The sequence below is a fragment of the Protopterus annectens genome, chromosome 7.part1 (assembly GCF_019279795.1).
Source record: "Protopterus annectens isolate FY-2018-M chromosome 7.part1, PAN1.0, whole genome shotgun sequence".
Classification (NCBI taxonomy): Eukaryota; Metazoa; Chordata; order Ceratodontiformes; family Protopteridae; genus Protopterus; species Protopterus annectens.
This window is the reverse complement of record NC_056740.1, coordinates 338,321,518-338,340,838: the sequence shown is the minus strand read 5'-3', so window position 1 is coordinate 338,340,838 and position 19,321 is coordinate 338,321,518. Positions and strand designations below refer to the sequence as shown.

Here is a 19,321-nt window from a genome sequence, read left to right as displayed (position 1 = left end):
GTAATGGCAACATTTGGCTCCCTGGTGCATGACTGTGCCCCATCATTTATGAAAGGTGCTGTAAGCATCATTTCTTTTTTTGACTTTAATATTTACAGTTTCACTGATTTTATCATTGGTCCAGAACACCATGAGTTATTTTGGAAGGGGTACAATTTCATTCCATCTACAAGGGCTAGTATTGAGGATACCTGAAAATATTTACTCGGAAACTTAATTTCCAGATGATTTTTAGTGATGGTGGTGATCTTATGCAGATAGCCAAAAGTCAGTTTAAAAGGAAAAGTATTGCTAACCCACTGCCTCACCCAGTCCTCAACATGTTTGAGAATACTTATAAAAAGAATTGCATAACCTATTGGAAAGAAAGGCATGCAGGAAATTTTACAAACTTTCTCAACAGGACAAGGCTATTTTATATGAATTTATAAACAACTAGTGAGTCAGGTACATGAAAGCAGACAAGGGGGGGGGGTTGTTATGGATTGGATGGACTATGTTGGTAGTATGAATAATCTCTTACATGATAATGACTGTTTTCATCAATGAGATCAGTATCACCTACAGGGCCATCAAAGTGTCCCTTGATGAGTTATTATTGTTTGATACAATATCACCAGGAACATCAAAGTGTCCCTTGATGAGTTATTATTGTTTGATACAATATCACCAGGAACATCAAAGTGGCTGTTGATGAGTTATTATTGGTTAATACAATATCGTCAGGAACATCAAAGTGGCCGTTGATGAGTTATTATTGTTTGATACAATATCGCCAGGAACATCAAAGTGGCCGTTGATGAGTTATTATTGTTTGATACAATATCGCCAGGAACATCAAAGTGGCCGTTGATGAGCTATTATTGTTTGATACAATATCGCAGGGTCTTTATGACTACTTGAGGGTGGATCATCCTACCATTCCAAGGATCTTTGTTATACCAAAAATACATTCTAGTACTAATGATCCACCCTTTCATCTTATTTTAGCTGCCAAGGGGTTGGTGATGGAACCCGTGGCAAAATATATTGATCAGAAACTAAATGACCTTTTTGATTCTCATCCACATATAATACGGGATTCCTGGGACCTATTGGACAAGTTAAAGAACATAAAAATAGGAATGGACAATAGATTTGTTACATGTGATGTGCAAAGTTTATTTTCTGTTATACCACACAAAGTGGGTCTGGAGTGGTTCCATGAAATAGTGGTATAACACTGGTCTTTATCCAACACAGATCATGCTTTGGTTGTTGAATTAATGGAAATCATGTTAAACAACAATTTTTTGACTTTTGAAGGGGAGTTTTACAAGCAGTTAACAGGTGTTGCTGTGGGGGCTATGTGTGCCCCCAAGTTTGCAAATGCTGTTCTCCTGAGATGGGAAAAGAAAAGTTTATTTACACTCCCGCATTATGAGATGTGTGGGGTAATTCAAATTTCTGGATGACCTGTTTATTACTTGGAAAGGTACTGGTGAACAATTGGATGCTTTTATTCATCTTCATTCCTAAGATTCACCTATAATGCCAGTGTGGAAAGAATTAATTACCTGAATATTATGATCTTCAAGCCCTTGGATGGGGAACCGGTAACACAGATTTATAGGAAAGCATCACATTGCAACACATTTCTCCATTACACAAGTTGCCACCCCTTTCATCAAAATAAAGGGGTGGTAAAAAGTCAGTTCATCCAAGCATCCCGACTTACCTCAGAAGGCGACACTTGTTAACACTTTAACATTTTAAAATCAATGTTTTTGGACAGGGGTTTGCCGCCAACATTGTTGGAAAAAACACGAGGTGGAGTGGTAGGAAAGGGAGTGCAGATACACACCAATCATTAAGAAAGTGTTACAACAGCTTGTCAACTTTAACAAGAGCCACATAGGTTTTGAGTTTTATGGCCATGCGAACATGGCTTTACACTACACATTGGATACTAAAGAGATTGAATCCATTCTGCGAAGGAATTGGAACATGATGAAATATTACAAGTCCATTAGTAATTATTTTCAAGAAAACCCTTTCTTTACCTATAAAAACAAAGATAATATTAAAAATCTACTTTAGAGATCTGGAGTAGGAAATAAGTGGTTTCTAATCAGGAAGTGTGGTCATTGCCCCAATGTCCGTATATTAATTTGAACTATGAAGGTTACTTGTTGAACAAAATTGTAGGTAAGATACACAGTGGTATCTACAACTGTGCCACACAAAGAATTGTCTACCTGGCTACATGCACCTCATACATAGCATTCTACATGGGTAAGACTAAAATTGCTTTGAGTAAGCATATATACAGAATTTGTATAGTATTAAACGTCAGAACATGAAGAGTGCATTGGCCAGGCATCCATTGGTTTGTACAGAGTTTAACATGTTTTTCTTAATTTTAGAGCAAATTGATGCTGTTCCATATTGGGGGGACTGGCAAAATAAGCTTTTACAGCAGGAAATGTTTTGGCAAATTAGACTTAATGCGGCCAGTCTGCCCGGACTTAATGAAAGCATTTCAGTTGTGAGTAAATTGAAAAACTGAGCAAATATGGTGTGGTGGTTTGACTTTTTGTCTTGATTATTCACCTTTGTTATGATTCTAGTTTTATTTTAATGTTAATGAGTTATTTTACAAACCAGAAGTGATGTCACGATTTTAACTTATTTGACTGAATTTTGTGGGGGGGCATCTTCATTCATGAATGTATTAGGTAAAATGCGAGTAGTAAGTCATTGTTCTGATGATGTCTTTGTAAATAGATAAAAGTGCTCCACTTTGACTTGGAAATTGGTACATTAAAGTAGATTTTAGGGTTTCTGTGGTTGCTGACTATATGGTTATTTTTTGCATTTTTGGGTTTTGGTTCTTCCAGTCCCGGATAGTAGCTTGTGGCCTTGTTTGGGTTATTTATCATCTTGAGGTATCCAAATGTGTCATTCACATCCACTCACTGTTTTCTTTTTTTTCTTCTAGAATGTTCACAATATGGTCGCTAGCTATTCGTATAATGAGTGTGATGTGAGTCTTTATTGTGTTATTTGTACTTGTCATGTACTTTGCTGTCAAGTATGTTATTCAATACTGGGCATAGTGCTTCCAGGGAGGTCTCACTGGTAACATTTAAAAGGGATATTATCATTTTTATCTGCTGAGAATGTCTCCTCCCCCAGTTTACCTCAAGCTCCCATTTACTCATTCAAGTGCCTTATCTGACTGTCTGGCCACCATTCTCTTACCAGTGCTACTACTCATGGTCTGTCTTCTTGGAGGTGGTCATCAATGCCACTCCCTACACTTGGCAGTTTAGCACTGTGTACAAAAATATTATTACACAAGATTTTCTTATAGGTCCATAGGAGGTTATTATGCAAATGGCCCTAGGGCCTTTACAAGCCTAGCCATGTAAAAAGCCCATGTACCCTAACTGACCATAGTTAGATGGTCTTCGTTAGCAGATCAGCACTGACTGCTCCTGTCCATGAGGGACATAGGTGCCACCCCTGGGGTGAATTTATGGTTACCCATCCAATTGTCAAGGTTGCACTTAAATAGAATCGAGGATCTCTGCTTCACATGGAGTGGGAGCTTATTTCAGAGGAGTGGCAATCTCTGGGAGACATATCTGTCTCTCCCATGTGTTCTGTTAATGTTATGGGCTAGGTTGAGATCCCTGGAGCGAGTTAGTCTTATCCCATTTGTTTTGTGGATGTGCAGCATTTCCATTAGGGTTAGGTCAGAGACTGCTCTGTAGGCCAAGCACAGATCACCTCTCAGCAACCTGTAGGATACAGAGTGCAGTGACAAAGCTTTCAGTCTTTCAATATAGGTCATGTTTTGGAGGCCCTGGATTCTCTTGGTTAGAAACCTTTGTGGTTTCCCCAGCTGCTGCAGGTGTCTGGTGAGGTACATACAGAAGGGAGCATTGTACTCAATTAGTGGTCTGATAAGGGTCGAGTACAGCAGAGTTATGACCTCCTTGGTGTTGGATGTGATGCTGTCATTTATGAGATGTGCAGTGTAGAAGGCTTTCCTTACCACTATGGACACATGGTGATAGAAGTTTAGATTGCTATCAACCTGTGTTCCCAAGTCTTGTACCACTGGGTTTGAGCTTAGAGGAGTGCTATCTATACTGTAATTAGGAGGGGATACTTCTTTGCAAAGGGGACAATGAGGCATATTTTTGCATTTAGGTTTAGTCTATGGCTTTGGTACCAATCATTTGTCTGTGTCAGTTTCTTCTGTAATATGATGACATAGTTGAGGGACTCTATGATCGCACCCAGTTTACAGTCATCTTCAAACCTGGCAAGCCACAGACAATCTACTTTTGCCTGGACTTCAGAGAAATAGATTCCGAACAGTAGAAGACCCAGTACAGATCTGTGTGGTACACCACTGGTAACTGGTCTACTGGTGGAAGTGAATTCTCCAACTTTGGCAGTGTGCATTCTATCTGTGAGCCAATTGGCTACCCATCTAATGATGTATAGGTTAATCCCCAGCTAGGAGAGTTTATCAATGATCCCTGAGTGAGAAATTGTATGCAATGCCTTGGCTAGATCAAGATAGGTGGAATGTACTGCTTTCCAATCATCCAGGGTTCTTGGTGACATTCTCAAATAAGTCCACCAGGTTTAATAAGCAAGATCGACCATTGACAAACCCAAACTGGGTCAGACCAAGAATATGATGGTTGCCTATGTCCTGGTTGATAAGGTCCATGATATTTCTTTCCATAGCCTTGCAGATAAGGCTGGTCAGGCTAATGGGTCTGTAGTTCCCAGGGTTGGTTGATGGACCCCCTTTGTAAAAGGAGATTACTGTTGTGGTTCTCCACTCCTCTGGCACAAAACCAGGCTGTGGTTAAAGAGGGTGCCAAGTGGTTCTCCTAGGTCTTGTTTTAGATTGTTTAGTAAGCAGCCTGGGATGTTATCTGGTCCCCTAGAGGCTTTATTTTTGACCTTGGAGAGCACTTGTATGACCTGCTCTTTGGAGATACTTGGTCGAGGACTGATGTCATAAACACTATGGGGTAATGCTGGTGGTGATAGGGGGTGAAGTTATCACCAAATCTGTCAGGTAGCAGGTTGATAATTTCTTCAGGTTCCATGTGAGTGTTGCTGTCCACTATAAGTTTGGCACACAGCTGGGCATTCCCTTTTAGGTTTTGGACTTAACTAAAGAATGCCTTATGATTGTCTTTAGCTAGGGATGCTAGTTTTGTCTCATAAGTAGCTATAGACGACTTTACAAGCTTTTTGATTTGCTTGTTTAAACTGTGGAGGGTAATATTCCTTTGCTGAGTAAGTTCCCTCTTATTCTTAGATATCAGTTTCTTTGTTGCATAACTTATTTATACTTGCAGTCCACCGGGGTAGCTTGTTTTTTCAAGAAGACCTGGTGTTTAGTCCTGTCAGCAACAGCTGAGTCAATACATTTGTTTAAGTGACTATATAGAGTGTTTGTGCGCCCCTCTGCACAGGACTCTTTGTTGGCTGTGTTAACAGGGCCTTAAAACTTTTTATACCATCGCTTAGAAGGCTAAAGTTTGCTTTGGAGAAATTTTTCAGGTTTTTTTTGTTCCTGTGGGGTGTCATGACTGATCTTTACTTCATATAAAACAGATTCATGGCCTGACTTAACCAGGAAGGGCAACACACTGAGGGTAGTGAAGGGAGCCCCAATGTTGGTGAGTACTAGGTCTAGAACATTTGAACCCCTTGTGGGGGTGCAGATTAACTGTTTCAAGGCATTTGAATTAAAAAGTCCAGAAACACCAAAAAAACTGTCTTTGTGGTCATGTAACTTGCCCAATCGATGGACAGGTAGTTGACATCTCCCATGACCAAGGTGTTTTGCTATATATTTTCCGACTCTAGCACATCCAGGTTGATGGTGTGTTTCTCCTGGATCACAGTGGGGGCCTTGTAGCTAGCTATGATGTGGTAGGGTATTTTATCTAGAGTTATTTGGACCTAGGGTAGCTCAAGAGAGTTGTACTATTTCACCAGTCTCGAGGTGTATTTAGATTTAATGAAAATGGATACTCCCCCACCTTTGGTTCTTTCACGATCATTTTGGGGTCTGAATGTGAAAGGCATTGTAGCTTGTACAGCTGGAGTGCTCTCTTTGTCCTTGAACCAATTCTCAGTGACGGCACAGGCATCAGCATCTTCCAAGGTGAGGAGTGCTTCCAGGGAGTGCTGTTTACTGTTTAGCTTCCTAGCATTAAGCAGCATAACTCTGAGTTTCTCTCTAGTGGATTTTTTACATCAGTTTTGTTGTTTTGACATAGCCTAAAAAAGGGCACTATTTAAGAGACAAGCATCTTTTGCCAATATCTGAATGCCTTGAGGAGACAGGTGAAGTCCATCTCTAGCAAAGCATCATGGTCTGTTGACCATGTCTTCCCAGGTTGACAAATACTGGATCCCCTCGGAGTGACACTGGAAGCAAATCCAATTGTTGAACTTAATCAATTTTTGTTTGCACTTTGGCATCATCCTAGGTGAAGGTAGAATGCTGCTTAGGGCTAGGGACATACCTGTCTGGAACACATAATCTAAGAGTTCTAGCATGCCTCTCTTAATATAGTCCGGAGAGATGGGTCTCAAGTCATTCACTTCAACATGTACTTTAACAGTATCATAACTGTAATTGTTGCTGAGTAACTCAAGTGCATGCATGATTTGATGAATCCTGGCACCAGACAGGCAGCTGACCATGACCTTCTCCTTGTTCAACCTGGTGAGGGGGGCATCTGTGTGTCTCACTACTGAGTCATCTATGACCAGGATATTTTGGTTTTAAAATGCATTCCTTTAGGGGCTTAATTACTGAGACACTGATATGTGTGTTGTTATGTGTAATGGTGGATTCTGTTCATGTACCAGTATGTGTGGGTTGTTTGCACTTGGTAGATGTGTGGTCCTTTGGTAGGAGTTGAGTACCTCCATGTATGTGGGTTTATGTGTCTTGATTTATCTTGTGCAAGAGGTGAGGTGGGTATGTGCTGATAACCTCTTTGATGTCTTGTTTATTGTTATGTGAGAGGACTGATTTGAGTTTCGTGATACAGTTAATCTTTCACGTACTGTATTAGTTTGCTTTAGGAGCAGGTGGTTGTCAGTATACATGAGGCAATTGCTACACTGCCTCAGGATGCCCATGTCAATCAGGCTGGCTGGAGAAATGTTGGGACACATAGTAGCAGGTAATTCCTAAGTACTAATTTTTAGAGGGGAAATTGGATCAGGTATTGCTCTGGGATTAACAAGGGAACTTAATTCAGTAGAAGATCAGGGAACAAAAGTGGGGCAACACTGCTCAGTGCTCAGCTGACTTGCCTACAGTGCTGAAGTGCACAGCTGAGTTTCCTGAAGAGCAGCAGTGAAGCCGGGAGGGTTTCATTGACTGGAGTCTGAGGAAAAAGTGTTTCTAGGTGTTTGCTTCTGTACAAGGCAAATCTAACCCCAGTAGTGCAGTGTGCAGCTACTCGCAAATGCAAGGCTTATATAAAGGTGAAGTTAAAGAGTTTTAAACTAGTCTCCAAATAGGAAATCACACAATGATCCTTCCTCCAGCAATCCCCAGCTCAGACAAGGTTATATCCACATTCTTCTGCCACAAGGGTACAGGGGGCCAATTCTTAATGTAAGATGGCTGGATTTGAGTTCAAGTGTATGAAAAACATACTAGATTCAGCAATTCTGGATCTAGTCTATGCTACCTAAGCAATATTTCAGTGCAGAACAAATAAGTGCAGATAATAAGCAGGCACAAGCAGTAAAAGCAGTCAAAAAGCCACAAATTAATGCATTAAAATAGTAAACTACAGATGAAAAGTGCAGATCAAATTCTTTCCTTTCACTGGCTGGTGTGAGTAAGCACAAAATTATAATTTTGTGAAATCACTTCCCTTCAACTATTTAAATTTATTGGCTATCCCACGTTATTCCATAGTACCAGAATACAAAAGTGCCCACCTCCTTTCAATCTTTCTTGCTTTTTTAAAATAGTGGCTTTCCACTTAGACAGCTAAAACGTAAGTTACTCACTTTCATATCTAACTGCTTAGTGCACACTGCAGTGTTTAGAATAATCCATTTTTTTCATCTTACCTTTAAACATCTATTGCAAGACCACCAGTTATTGGAGACCCCACATTCTGCCTCTCAGTAGTCATCTTGGGATTAGTGCTTCTGTTTTCTCCTGGTGAGAGAATGAGTGCAGTTACATTATTTCCTGGAGACTGCTGATCACCAGAAAGCCTAATAACTGCTTTACAAGGTGACAGCTTGGAATCTGTGCTTACATTCTGATCCTGGTGAGAGTAGGGGCAGAGTGCATTGATTCCTGACTGTTTCTGGTTGGACAGTGAGTGTCTGTGCTTAACGTACCCGATTGGTCTGGTCAAGGCATCTACCAGGAAAAGGCTACAAACCTACAGACCCTTGCATCATCTGAGACAAGACTGTGATCACCAAACAGGCTGTGGCCTGCTTCTCATCTTGGGATTGGTGCTAACATTTTACTTCTGGTAAGAGAAGAAGCAAAGGAGCATTGTATCCCAACAGAGTGAAGCTGTGCTGAGACTAGCATTAGTAGTATCCAGGCAATAGCCATTCATGTGACTCCCCTTTTTTCATCACTCGACAAGTTAATTCTTTGTTTTCAGTAAGTACTGCTTGATTTGTTTCTAACTTCAGAATATCTGCCTAAATACTTCACCTTAAATTTTCTGGGTCTATGTATTAGTTTCCCCCTCAAGTGTTTGGCAATGCTCTGTACATATTCAGACACTTTTAGAGACATTTTTCCTGTAAAAGCACAACTGAAATTTCTCCAATATCTAGTTGCACACAGGGCATACTAGTTTGCAGTGACAAGCACTGTCCCCATAGTTGCAAACCGGATACTCCTGACAGTGATTGATATTCTCACTCCAACTGTCTCATCAATAAAAAAAGGGTCTGTTGCCATGGATATAAAGTTTCCTACTGTCTCCATTACTGGCTTGGTGGATATGGGCATCCTGAGGTAATATAGAAATTGCCTCATGTTTACTGACAACCAGTTAATTCTCAAATAAATTGATATTGTATGTGAGAGATGTATTTACACAATGTCACTGGATCATAGGATCATAGGAGGTTATTAGGCTAATGGCCCTGGAGCCCTTACAAGCCTAGCCAAGAGGTTATCCCCAAAAAGAAACCACAGTCAGCATCTGTCACCCCTGTCAGTAAGGAATACAGGTAGAACCCCAGTGACAAAGGTGTGGTTTCCCATCCGCTCATCAAGGTTGTGCTTGAAGAGGATCAGCGAGATACTCTGTTTGATGTGTATGGGAAGTCTATTTCAGAGAAAGGGTAGCCTCTGGAAGACAAACCTGTCTCTCCAGCAGGTTTTGCTGATGTTGCATATTAGAGTCAGCCCTTTTGAGTGGGTAGTGCATGAGGAGTTAGACTTATGGATATAGAGCATCTCTAGTAGGGCAGGGTCCGAGATTGCCTTGTAGGTGAGACACAGATCATCCCTGAGCAATCTGTATGACACCGAGTAGAGTGATTGTGATTTGAGCCTGTCTGCATAAGACAGGTGTTGGAGGCCATGAATTCTCTTTGTGAGGTATTTCAGTGGCCTTTCCAGTTGGTGCAGATGCTGGAGAGATAATCTCAAATGGGGTATTATACTCAATTATTGGTCTAATGAGGGAGGAGTATAGAAAGGTAATAACCTCCTTTTTTCTGGATGCAATCCCTTTACTTATGAGATGAACCAAGTAAAAGGCTTTTCTGACCACTGATGCTACATGATGGTCGAATGTGAGGCTGTTATCAACCTGAGTGCCCAGGTCTCATACCACAGGTTGTGTGCTTAAGGGGTTGCCGTTGATGTGGTAATCAGTAGGGGTAGTGTTTTTGCCGAATGGTATGATGATACATTTTTTTGCATTTAGCTTGAGGCCATGACTTTGGCACCAGTCATTAGTTGTGAGACCCTCTTGCAGTATGTTAACATCATTTGGGGAGTCAATGACAGCACCCAACTTACAGTCGTCCGCATACTTGGTCAGCCACAGGCCTTTTGCCTTTGCCTGGACCTCTGAGAAATAGATGCCAAACATTAGGAACCCAGGACAGATCTCTGGGGAACTCCACTACTGACAGAGGTGGAGGTGCCTATTTTGACTTTGAGGGTCCTGTCAGTGTGTCAGTTGGCCACCCACCTGAGATAGGAATTTACACCAAGTTGTGTTAGATTTTCAATAATGCCCAAGTGGGGGATTGTGTCAAAGTCCTTGGCCAAGTCAAGGTAAGCTGCATGTGCTGACTTTCCCTTATCCAGGGCCTTGGTGACAGTCTCAAAGAAGTCAATCAGGCTCAATAGGCAAGATCTACCCTTGACAAATCTGAACTGAGTGGGGTCAAGTGCTTGGAGACTGCCTATGTCCTTGTTTATGAGATCCATAATAATATGCTCCATGGCTTTACATATCAGACTTGTCAAGCTAATGGGTCAATAGTTTCCAGGGTCAGTAGTGGCACCACCTTTGTGCAATGGGATGAGAATGTCAATTCCCCACTCTGCTGGAATGAAGCCTGTACTTAGGCTGTGGGTGAATAGGGTGTTCAATGGCAAAGACAGTTCTTGCTGGAGATGGTGCAGAATACATCCTGGGATACTATTAGGTCCCATGGAAGCTGTGCGCTTTGCCTTGGATAGGCCCTGTAACACTTGATCTATGGAGATGTGAGGTGCAGGACAAGTATCGGGGATGTTGAAAGGGCCGTTGGGGGGGAACAGGGGGGGTGAAGTTTTCACTGAACCTATCTGCTAGCAGGTTGGCTAAGTCAACAGGATCAGTGTAAGTGATACTTTACTAATTTGGAACACACCTGGGTTTTACCATTGAGGTTTCTGACGTAACTGAAGAAGATTTTATGGTTTCCCTTTGTTATGGAGGCTAGTTTAAACTCATAATTGGTCTTGGAGGCTTTTACTAGTGATCTAATTTGCTTGTTGAGGCTAAGGAGGGAGTTTTTTCAATTTGGAATATGTTTCTTTTTACCCTTGGACAACAGTTTCTTCCTTTTGTTGTAAAGCCTGTTTATAGAGGATGTCCACCAAACAGGTTTGTATTTCCTTGATGAGCAGGTTTTAGTTCTGTTGGGTGTGGGTGAGTCCATGAAGTTGTACAGATGCTTGTATACTGCATTGGTGTACTGTTCAGCATAGTTGTCTGCATCCTCTGAGGGGGGCGGTGCTGTAAAGCTACAGATACCCTCTCTTAGGAGGTTGTAGTCAGCTTTTGGGAAGTTTTTTTAGCTTTATTATGGCTGGGGGGTTGGTTGGGATAGAAACTTCAAATGAGACAGTCTGATGATCTGATCTCACCAGGGAAAAACATACTATGGGAGTGGTGCAGCGGTCACCTATATTGGTGAGAACCAAGTCCAGAATGTTATCTTCCCTTGTGGGGGATGAGACAAGCTGGTCTAGTGTGTTATAACTGATGAAGTTGAGGAATTATTGAGAGAGTATATTAGGCAAAGCGCTCACATAAAAGTACTCTTAATGTCAATAAGGTTGTCATTAGTACACACACTGCACCCATCACACATAATTCAAAGCAGACATATCGACCCACATATGCTGAGGGCCTGAGGCACTTAAATGTAACCTTACTAAACCATAAAGACCGCCTAGATGAAGTACACATAACAAATACCCTCAGCAGCTACAAATGCACTCTTTAACACCCACATCAACACATAGAGCTACATCTCATAGAGTCTCTACCTCTAAGCCCGTAAGGCAAGCCTCCAGACAATCCAACATTCTAGTCACTGGAGACTCCATCATGAGACACACTGATGTCACTCTCACCAGGCTGAGAAAGGAAAAAGTCACAGTCAGTTGCTTATCAGGGACTAGGATCCTCCACATTACACATGCACTCAGATCATTGGACCACAGTTACCAATATGACTCAGTCATAGTCCATGTGGGAGTAAATGACCTGAGACATACCTCCCTAAACGATATGAAGAGTATGAAGAGAGACATCATGGAGTTCTCGAAACATTTGCCTCAGGCTGGTATGAGCCTAGCGTTGAGCAGCATTTTACCTTCTCCAAGGATGATGCCACAATACGAAGAAAAGATAATTGACTTTAATAATTGGCTTAGTTTCTGGTGTCATTCTAAGGGGATGCAATATTTGTCAGCATGCAAGGAGATGGTCTGGTTGCTTTGCCAGGGATGGTATGCCCCTCTCCCCTCTAGTTTTTTGAATATTAGCTAAAACATTGTCTTCCCCCATAGTGCCTTTTTTATGCAATGTCAAACTCAAAGTACTTCCGACATAGAAAATCAAAACCAAGAGAATCTAAAGGTATTACTGCTCAATACTAGGAGTCTAAACAAAAAAACTCCACTCTCTAGAAGTTATCTTTATCCTAGAGAATGCTGATGTATGTGCAGCCACTGAGACATGGAGAGCACACCAACAGTGCAAGGTTATAATGCCGTCCACACATTTAAGCAGCTACTTCACAGGCAGGGGCTAAAGGTAGAAGTGTCTCTATTTACATCAAAAATAAATATATTTCAAGGCTTGTCAAACAGAACATTGCACTTGAGCTGCTCCATGTTCAAATCACCATAGGCAAAATCCAATACCACTTCCTTGCAAGCTATAGGTCCCCCACTATGACCCAGGAAACCCATGCCATTTATTTACACTTATTAGCAACACTAAACATCCAACCCAATACCATATTCATGGGTGACTTTAATTACCACACTGTTAATTGGAATCATATACAATGCCAAATGTACATGCACAGAGATCCTGGACTTTGTAAACACAAACTCCTTGGACCAGGGTTGCAATCATACTGGATCTGGTCCTCACTAATATGGGAGAGTGCTTCACACCCCCTACTGTAATGCCTTCCCTGGTAAGATCAGACCACAAAATGGTCTCCTTTGAAGTAAAAATAAAACTGGACCCCCAGCTAAACTTGAAATATTCAGGAACTATTCTAAGGCTAACCTTCTGCTATTAAGTGAGAACCTGGCAAATTTTCAGGCCCCCATAAACCCTGAGAAGATTGCTGTCTATGCAGAACTGTTCACAGAAACCCTGCACAAGCATGTTAATAGCTGCATGGAGGCAGCTGTACCCACCAGGAAGAAGTACAGAACGAACTCAAAAAACAAGCCATCCTGATGGAATCACAAAATCAATAGGATGTATAACAGGAGGAAGAAAATCATGGCAAACATCAGGAGGTGCAGCACCCAGCAGGATAAAAGCACTCTCATCAAACTAAATAAACAACCCAGAGGACAAATAAAGTCTACCAAAGCCAAGTCTGAGGTACGTTTGGCCTCCCAGGCCAAGGACAACCACAAAGGATTCTTTAGCTATGTCCACAACCTCAAAGACAATATACAAATATGTGCAGAGCTCACTGTAAGTGGAGCCACCTATACTGAGCCAGAAGATATAGCAAACCTCCTGGCTGATAAAATTCAGCTCCAACTTTACCCCTGTCTCCCCCTCAACCTTTCCTCAGGAAATATCATCAAATATAGCCCTCCTACTATCACTAGGGAACAGGTCCTTAATGCTCTGTCTAAGACCAAGAACACTACATCAATGGGCCCAGACAATATCCCAGGATCCCTTCTAAATAGCATGAAACATGACCTATCAGGGCCTTTGGAATTACTATTTAAATGTAGCTTCCTAACAAGCTCCATGCCTCATGAATGGAGAAAGGCAACAGTCGTCCCTCTGCACAAAGTTGGGCCATCTACAGACCCTGGAAACTACAGATCCATAAGTCTCTCTAGTCTTACTTTAATTAAACAAAAGCGGAATCTGTTGAATACGAATCTGTCGACACATAAACAGCGAAACGCGATAACGTCAAACACGCAATACCGCAAAATTTAAATATCGAACCTGCAATAGTCGGCCAACCCCACCACCCGTAACATACTACCTACGCAAACACAACAAAAAACACATACATACACTAACCAAAATCCTACCACTAACCCTAAATTAAAGCACCAAAACCCCACTTGTAACCCTACACTGAACCCCACATACACAACTATCTATGCACTACCCTTAACCCCTCCTTAACCCTAAGGTCCGTAACTACCGCACACTTACCCTACAGAATTATACCTACACAAAGTAGATATCTCACACACATACACTTGACAAAACCCTACACTAAACCTTACATACATTACCTATCTATGCACTTACCTTAACCCGCACCCTAACCCTAAGGTCCATAATTATCACACACTTACCTTAAGGAGCTATACCACAGATGGGCCAACTATGACAATTTAACATTTCCGATTTTGCTATTTAGTGCATTTGACGTTTCCACGTTTCGCTGTTTATGTGTCGACGGATTCGTATTTGATGGATTCCACTTTCGTTTAATTAAAGTAGACCCATGGTAACCCTAGACTTATATGTAAGGCCATGGAAAGAATTATCATGGAGATGATCAAAAGAGATATAGTAAACCTCCAGACACTGGACCCAACCCAGTTTGGTTTCATCAAGAGCAGATCATGTTTACTCAACCTGGTGGACTTCCTTGAAAAGGTCACCAAAGCAAAGGATGATGGAAAAGTCGTTCACACTTCCTACCTTGACCTAGCCAAAGCATTTGACACAATACCCCATTCAGGCATTATTGACAAACTCAAGAGGTTAGGTACAAAATGTCACCCAGTGGATAGCCAACTGGCTCACAGACAGGACCCAGGAAGTTAGAATTGGGAAGCCCACCTTTACAAAGAGGCCAGTCACAAGTGGAGTCCTTCAGGGACCAGTCCTTGGACTGCTCCTTTTTGACATTTACTTATCAGAAGTCAAGGCCAATGTCAGTGGTCTCTGGCTGACTAAATCTGCAGATGATTTCAAATTAGGAGCTGTCACTGAATCTCACACTGACACAAATGTTCTCTAGGAGGGGCTGAAGCAGACAAACAACTGCTGTCAGAGCCATGGACTAAAACTAAATGCCAAGAAATGCATAATAGTATCCTTTGGGAAGTTATCCATCCCTGGTAACTATCATATTGACAACACACCTCTTAGAGTTGACCCAATAGCCAGGGACTTAGTGACACACATAGATAGCAGTCTAGCCTTTGACCATCACATGTCTACAGTGGTGAGGAAATCATTCTGTGTTATGCAACTTATAAACAAAGGTATGGCATCTAAGTCCATATACCCCCTTTGGTATGTACTTAACCAGGCATATCCAACAACTGTAACATTCACAGAGGTTCCTCACTAAATTAATACAGGGCATAAGTAAAATATCCTATGCAGATTACCTCAAGGTCCTACCTCTGTATTCTGTCTCCTATAAGCTTTTGAGGGGAGATCTATGTCTGGCATACATCGCATTGTCAGACCTCACTCTGATGGACCTCTTGCATATCCACAAAACAAACAGTACCAGAATTACCTGTTCTAAAGACTTAAACCTTGCATGTGATGTAACTAGGTCTGCTGGAAAGATAGGGATGTATCCCAGAGACTACCCCATCTATGGAACAGGCTCCCCATCCATGTGAAGCAGAATTCCTCCCTAACCCAATTCAAGTGGAACTTGGACAATTGGATGGGAAATCAGAAATTCATCCCTGGTTTGGCAGCTATATCTCTAATGGTCACAGCTAACCTGTAAATGGTTCATGTCCCAGGCTCTTGCTTACACTTATCAAGGGTATCAGAACGTGCCAGAGATTTGGGATGCATGGCTAGGCTTAAAAAGGCTCTCGTGGTCAAGCCTAGTAAACACCTATGAACCTATGAAAATGAGCTTCAATTCTTTTTCTTAGCTTTGGATGGCTTGAATTCAAGCAGAAACACTTTAAATCTCTGGCAATGGACACCAAGCACAGAGTTGCTCCATTTAATAGAGCCAAAGAACTTGCAAATGCGAGACTTATATACAGGTGAAATTAAAACATCTTTAAACTAGTCTGGCAATAGGAAATCACACAATGATCCTTCCTCCAGCAATCCCCAGATCAGACAAGGATATATATCCACACTCTTCTGCCACAAGGATGAAGGGGAGTCATTCTTAATGTAAGATGGCTGGATTTAAGTTCAAGTATATGAAAAACAGGCTAGATTCAGTAAGTCTGGATCTAGTCTATGCTAGGTAAGCAATATTTCAGTGCAAAACAAGTACAGGTAAAAAGCAAGCAATGTCTTTCTGCTTCTCCCATTAGGGGTCACCACAGAGGATCACCAGTCCGTAGATTGATTGACAGTGGAGTTTTTACGATGTCAAGTGGCCAGCCTGGTGCCCTACCTTCACAGAAGGCACACACATACACACACTCACCTACCTGCATGTCTTTAAAACTCACTCACCCACAGAGAGGACATGGAGACTGCACACAGAAGGCACTCCAGCCAAGAATCAAACCAGAGAACCTCTTGCTGTGAGGCGACAATGCTAACCACTGCACCAAGCAGGCAAAAACAGCAAATGTAGTCAAAAAGGCACAAATTAATGCAGTAAAACTGTAAAATACAGATGGAAAAGTGCAGATTGAACTCAAAATAAGCTTACATTTTTGTTCTTCTTTGCTGTCTACTGAACGCAACCTGTTATTCCCTTGAATAACATGACTTTTCATTTATGCCTCTTGTGGAGTATGACTTTTCATTTATGCCTCTTGTGGAGTATTCTCCTTACTGGACATCATAATTTTAATCTTCCCTTCCAGATTCTCTGAGACATAGGGAACACTACTTCATTTCACTCTAAGGAGACTATATGTTGTTTAATGGATATATACTGCTTCTTGCATAGGGAAATGCTATGTGATAGCATTTTGAGACAACATATGGCATGATGATCTTGCATACAGGTTGTGTCTATTCAGAAGAAAGAAGATAAGATTATAAAGGAAGGGCGTGCAGGAGGTGTGAGGGCAGCGAAGTCTTCCCCAGAATAAAAGGATGTAAAAAGCTGTTCCCAATGCACTAACACATTTAGCCTTGAAATTCCTAAGTAGGAGTGCTACTTCTTTTCTGAGGTAAGCATGCCTGCATCATCACATGTAACCACTAATCTGTACACTCCACGAATGCCAGTCAAAGGTCAATATTTCTACAGAAATGTTAGTCATCTCAAGCTTGTTAGGTTATACACACCAGGCTAAAGTGGACTCACCTGATCGTATTGCTGTCACAATGTCATCATGTTCTGGGGACAGGATTCTCCTTGAAAAAAGAGATATTTGAAAACTTATAGTGCATCACAGTTTATACGCCTTCTTTAAAAAAATAAAAGCGAGCCTATACGCTTATACCTTATATATTAACTTCACACTACTGGCTGTATACTTGTTTGTTATTATATTGCTCAAACAAATACAAAGTTTTTGGAGAAAAAAATAAAAAAATAAAAGTTAAATGCTACAAACAAACTGAGTAAATTCATTTTCTTATTATTACTACACCACACCATATATCTGTCCAGAATTTCACAGAATGTCCAGATAGTTGCCATGTATTTTTGACATGCTCCATAAAAGTTTTCTGGCAAATTTGAGTTTCTGACTTCATATTCTTCAGAAAAAACATGCTAACTTTCTAAGTTTGTAAGTTCAATATTTCAAAAGTATCCCTGATTTTGAGTCTTTGGCCTTCCATTATTTCTAGCTTTGTGCAGAATTATTGCTTTAAGGAGCTTGAGAGGGATGTACTAGACTATGTTTAAATCAAAGATACAAAATTATTTGCTCCTAACCCCAAATAACTAATTAGTGAACAGATTAATGAAACATAACCATGTCTATTAAAATAACTATGTCTTTATTGATTAAGGGCATTTCTTTATAAGCAGTATGTTATTACTGAAAAAAGCAAAACTACATAGATTAAATTTTACTGGCACGTACAATCTAGATTACACAAACTCCTGTTTCTCAGACACTTGTTCCACTGCATTTGTAAAGAGTTGTTTTACTAGCACTCTGTTATAACCTGAAATCCACAATTTAGCACTAGTACACACTTTTTAAAACAGGTTACAGACAAAAGAACCAGACATTCCCTTTAAATAATCAATGTAGTTGTGAGAGGTTCAAGCCCATAAACAAGCAAAACACTGTAAATGAACACAAGAACTGTATCTAAGCCCATGAACTAGACTCTATACACGAATGTGCAGTTTTATTCATCAATGTGGACTTTTTCAACATAACATCTCTTTTAAACCAGGACCATAAAATGCCATGAGTGACACATATTATATGCAAGAGAATTCTCACTTGTTATCTGTATTACAAAGACCAACTGGCTGAAAACAGCTGCTTTTATAAAACACTTTTGTCTTTCCTTATTCACCAACATAGAAGGTAGGAATCTATACATACTAAACAGGCTTGAAAGGAACTTGATTACAAACTTGAAGATGCTACTACAGCTTAAGACAACTCAGCAGAAGAATGTCTCAAATCTGAGGCAATTAATCAAACACAAAACAGGTTCCCTTACATACAGTTGATTTAAAATTCTGTGAAGGTTCAAACAGATGAAAACAAACAGTCAAACCTCTTCCTTGGTGAAACTTTATTTAAAAAGCATGTTTTACAGAGGGGCAAGTCACCTTGCAGCCCCTGAAGTGGGGGGGGGACCCAACACCCCTAAACTTTATATACCAAATATTTTAAAGAAACATTAACCTTCATAAACATCTCCTGTTTGTTAAGACTTAAAGCATATTTTAGATTATGTGTTTTAGATGTTTGTATTTATTTAATGTCTAAAAAGTTGATATTTTTAAGGTCTGGATATTTTGTTTTAACTAATTTTGTATAAAATGGTTAATGTTTCTTTAAAATTGTTGGCACACAGTCACATGACTTGTTGCAAATTTATAAATAGTAGCTTCATTTTCTGTAGTTATCTGATGTAGTCTCTTAAGTACTTGTGACAAAAGAGCTTATCTGTACATTTTGTTTCTGGGTTTGTGCAATAAACCATTTTTTCTGGTCTTAACTCTTTGACTAGTTAGCCTACAAAATAAGTTATTTTTTTAAAAAGTAGCTAATATGATAAATAAAATCCAGCTGTGAAACCTAAGCAGGGAAGTAATACTTATACAAATGCAATTGGTATTTCTCTTTCTGTATTTATTAATGTAGAATTTGCTGCTTAATATATTCAATAGTGTCCCCTGAAATAAATAACCCATGGAATGCTACCGGATGAGCACCTGATTA

At 40.5% G+C, this 19,321-nt stretch overlaps 1 protein-coding gene across 2 annotated transcripts in view; it reads right to left on the bottom strand.

The window, feature by feature from the left end:
• ASB14 (ankyrin repeat and SOCS box containing 14) overlaps positions 1-19,321 on the bottom strand; it is a 568,121-nt gene that overhangs the window by 418,625 nt on the left and 130,175 nt on the right. For both annotated transcript variants that reach the window (XM_044078761.1, XM_044078762.1), the window contains exon 3: positions 17,266-17,315. In XM_044078761.1, coding sequence (XP_043934696.1) covers positions 17,266-17,315 — 50 coding nt within the window. The remainder of the gene's footprint in view (positions 1-17,265; positions 17,316-19,321) is intronic.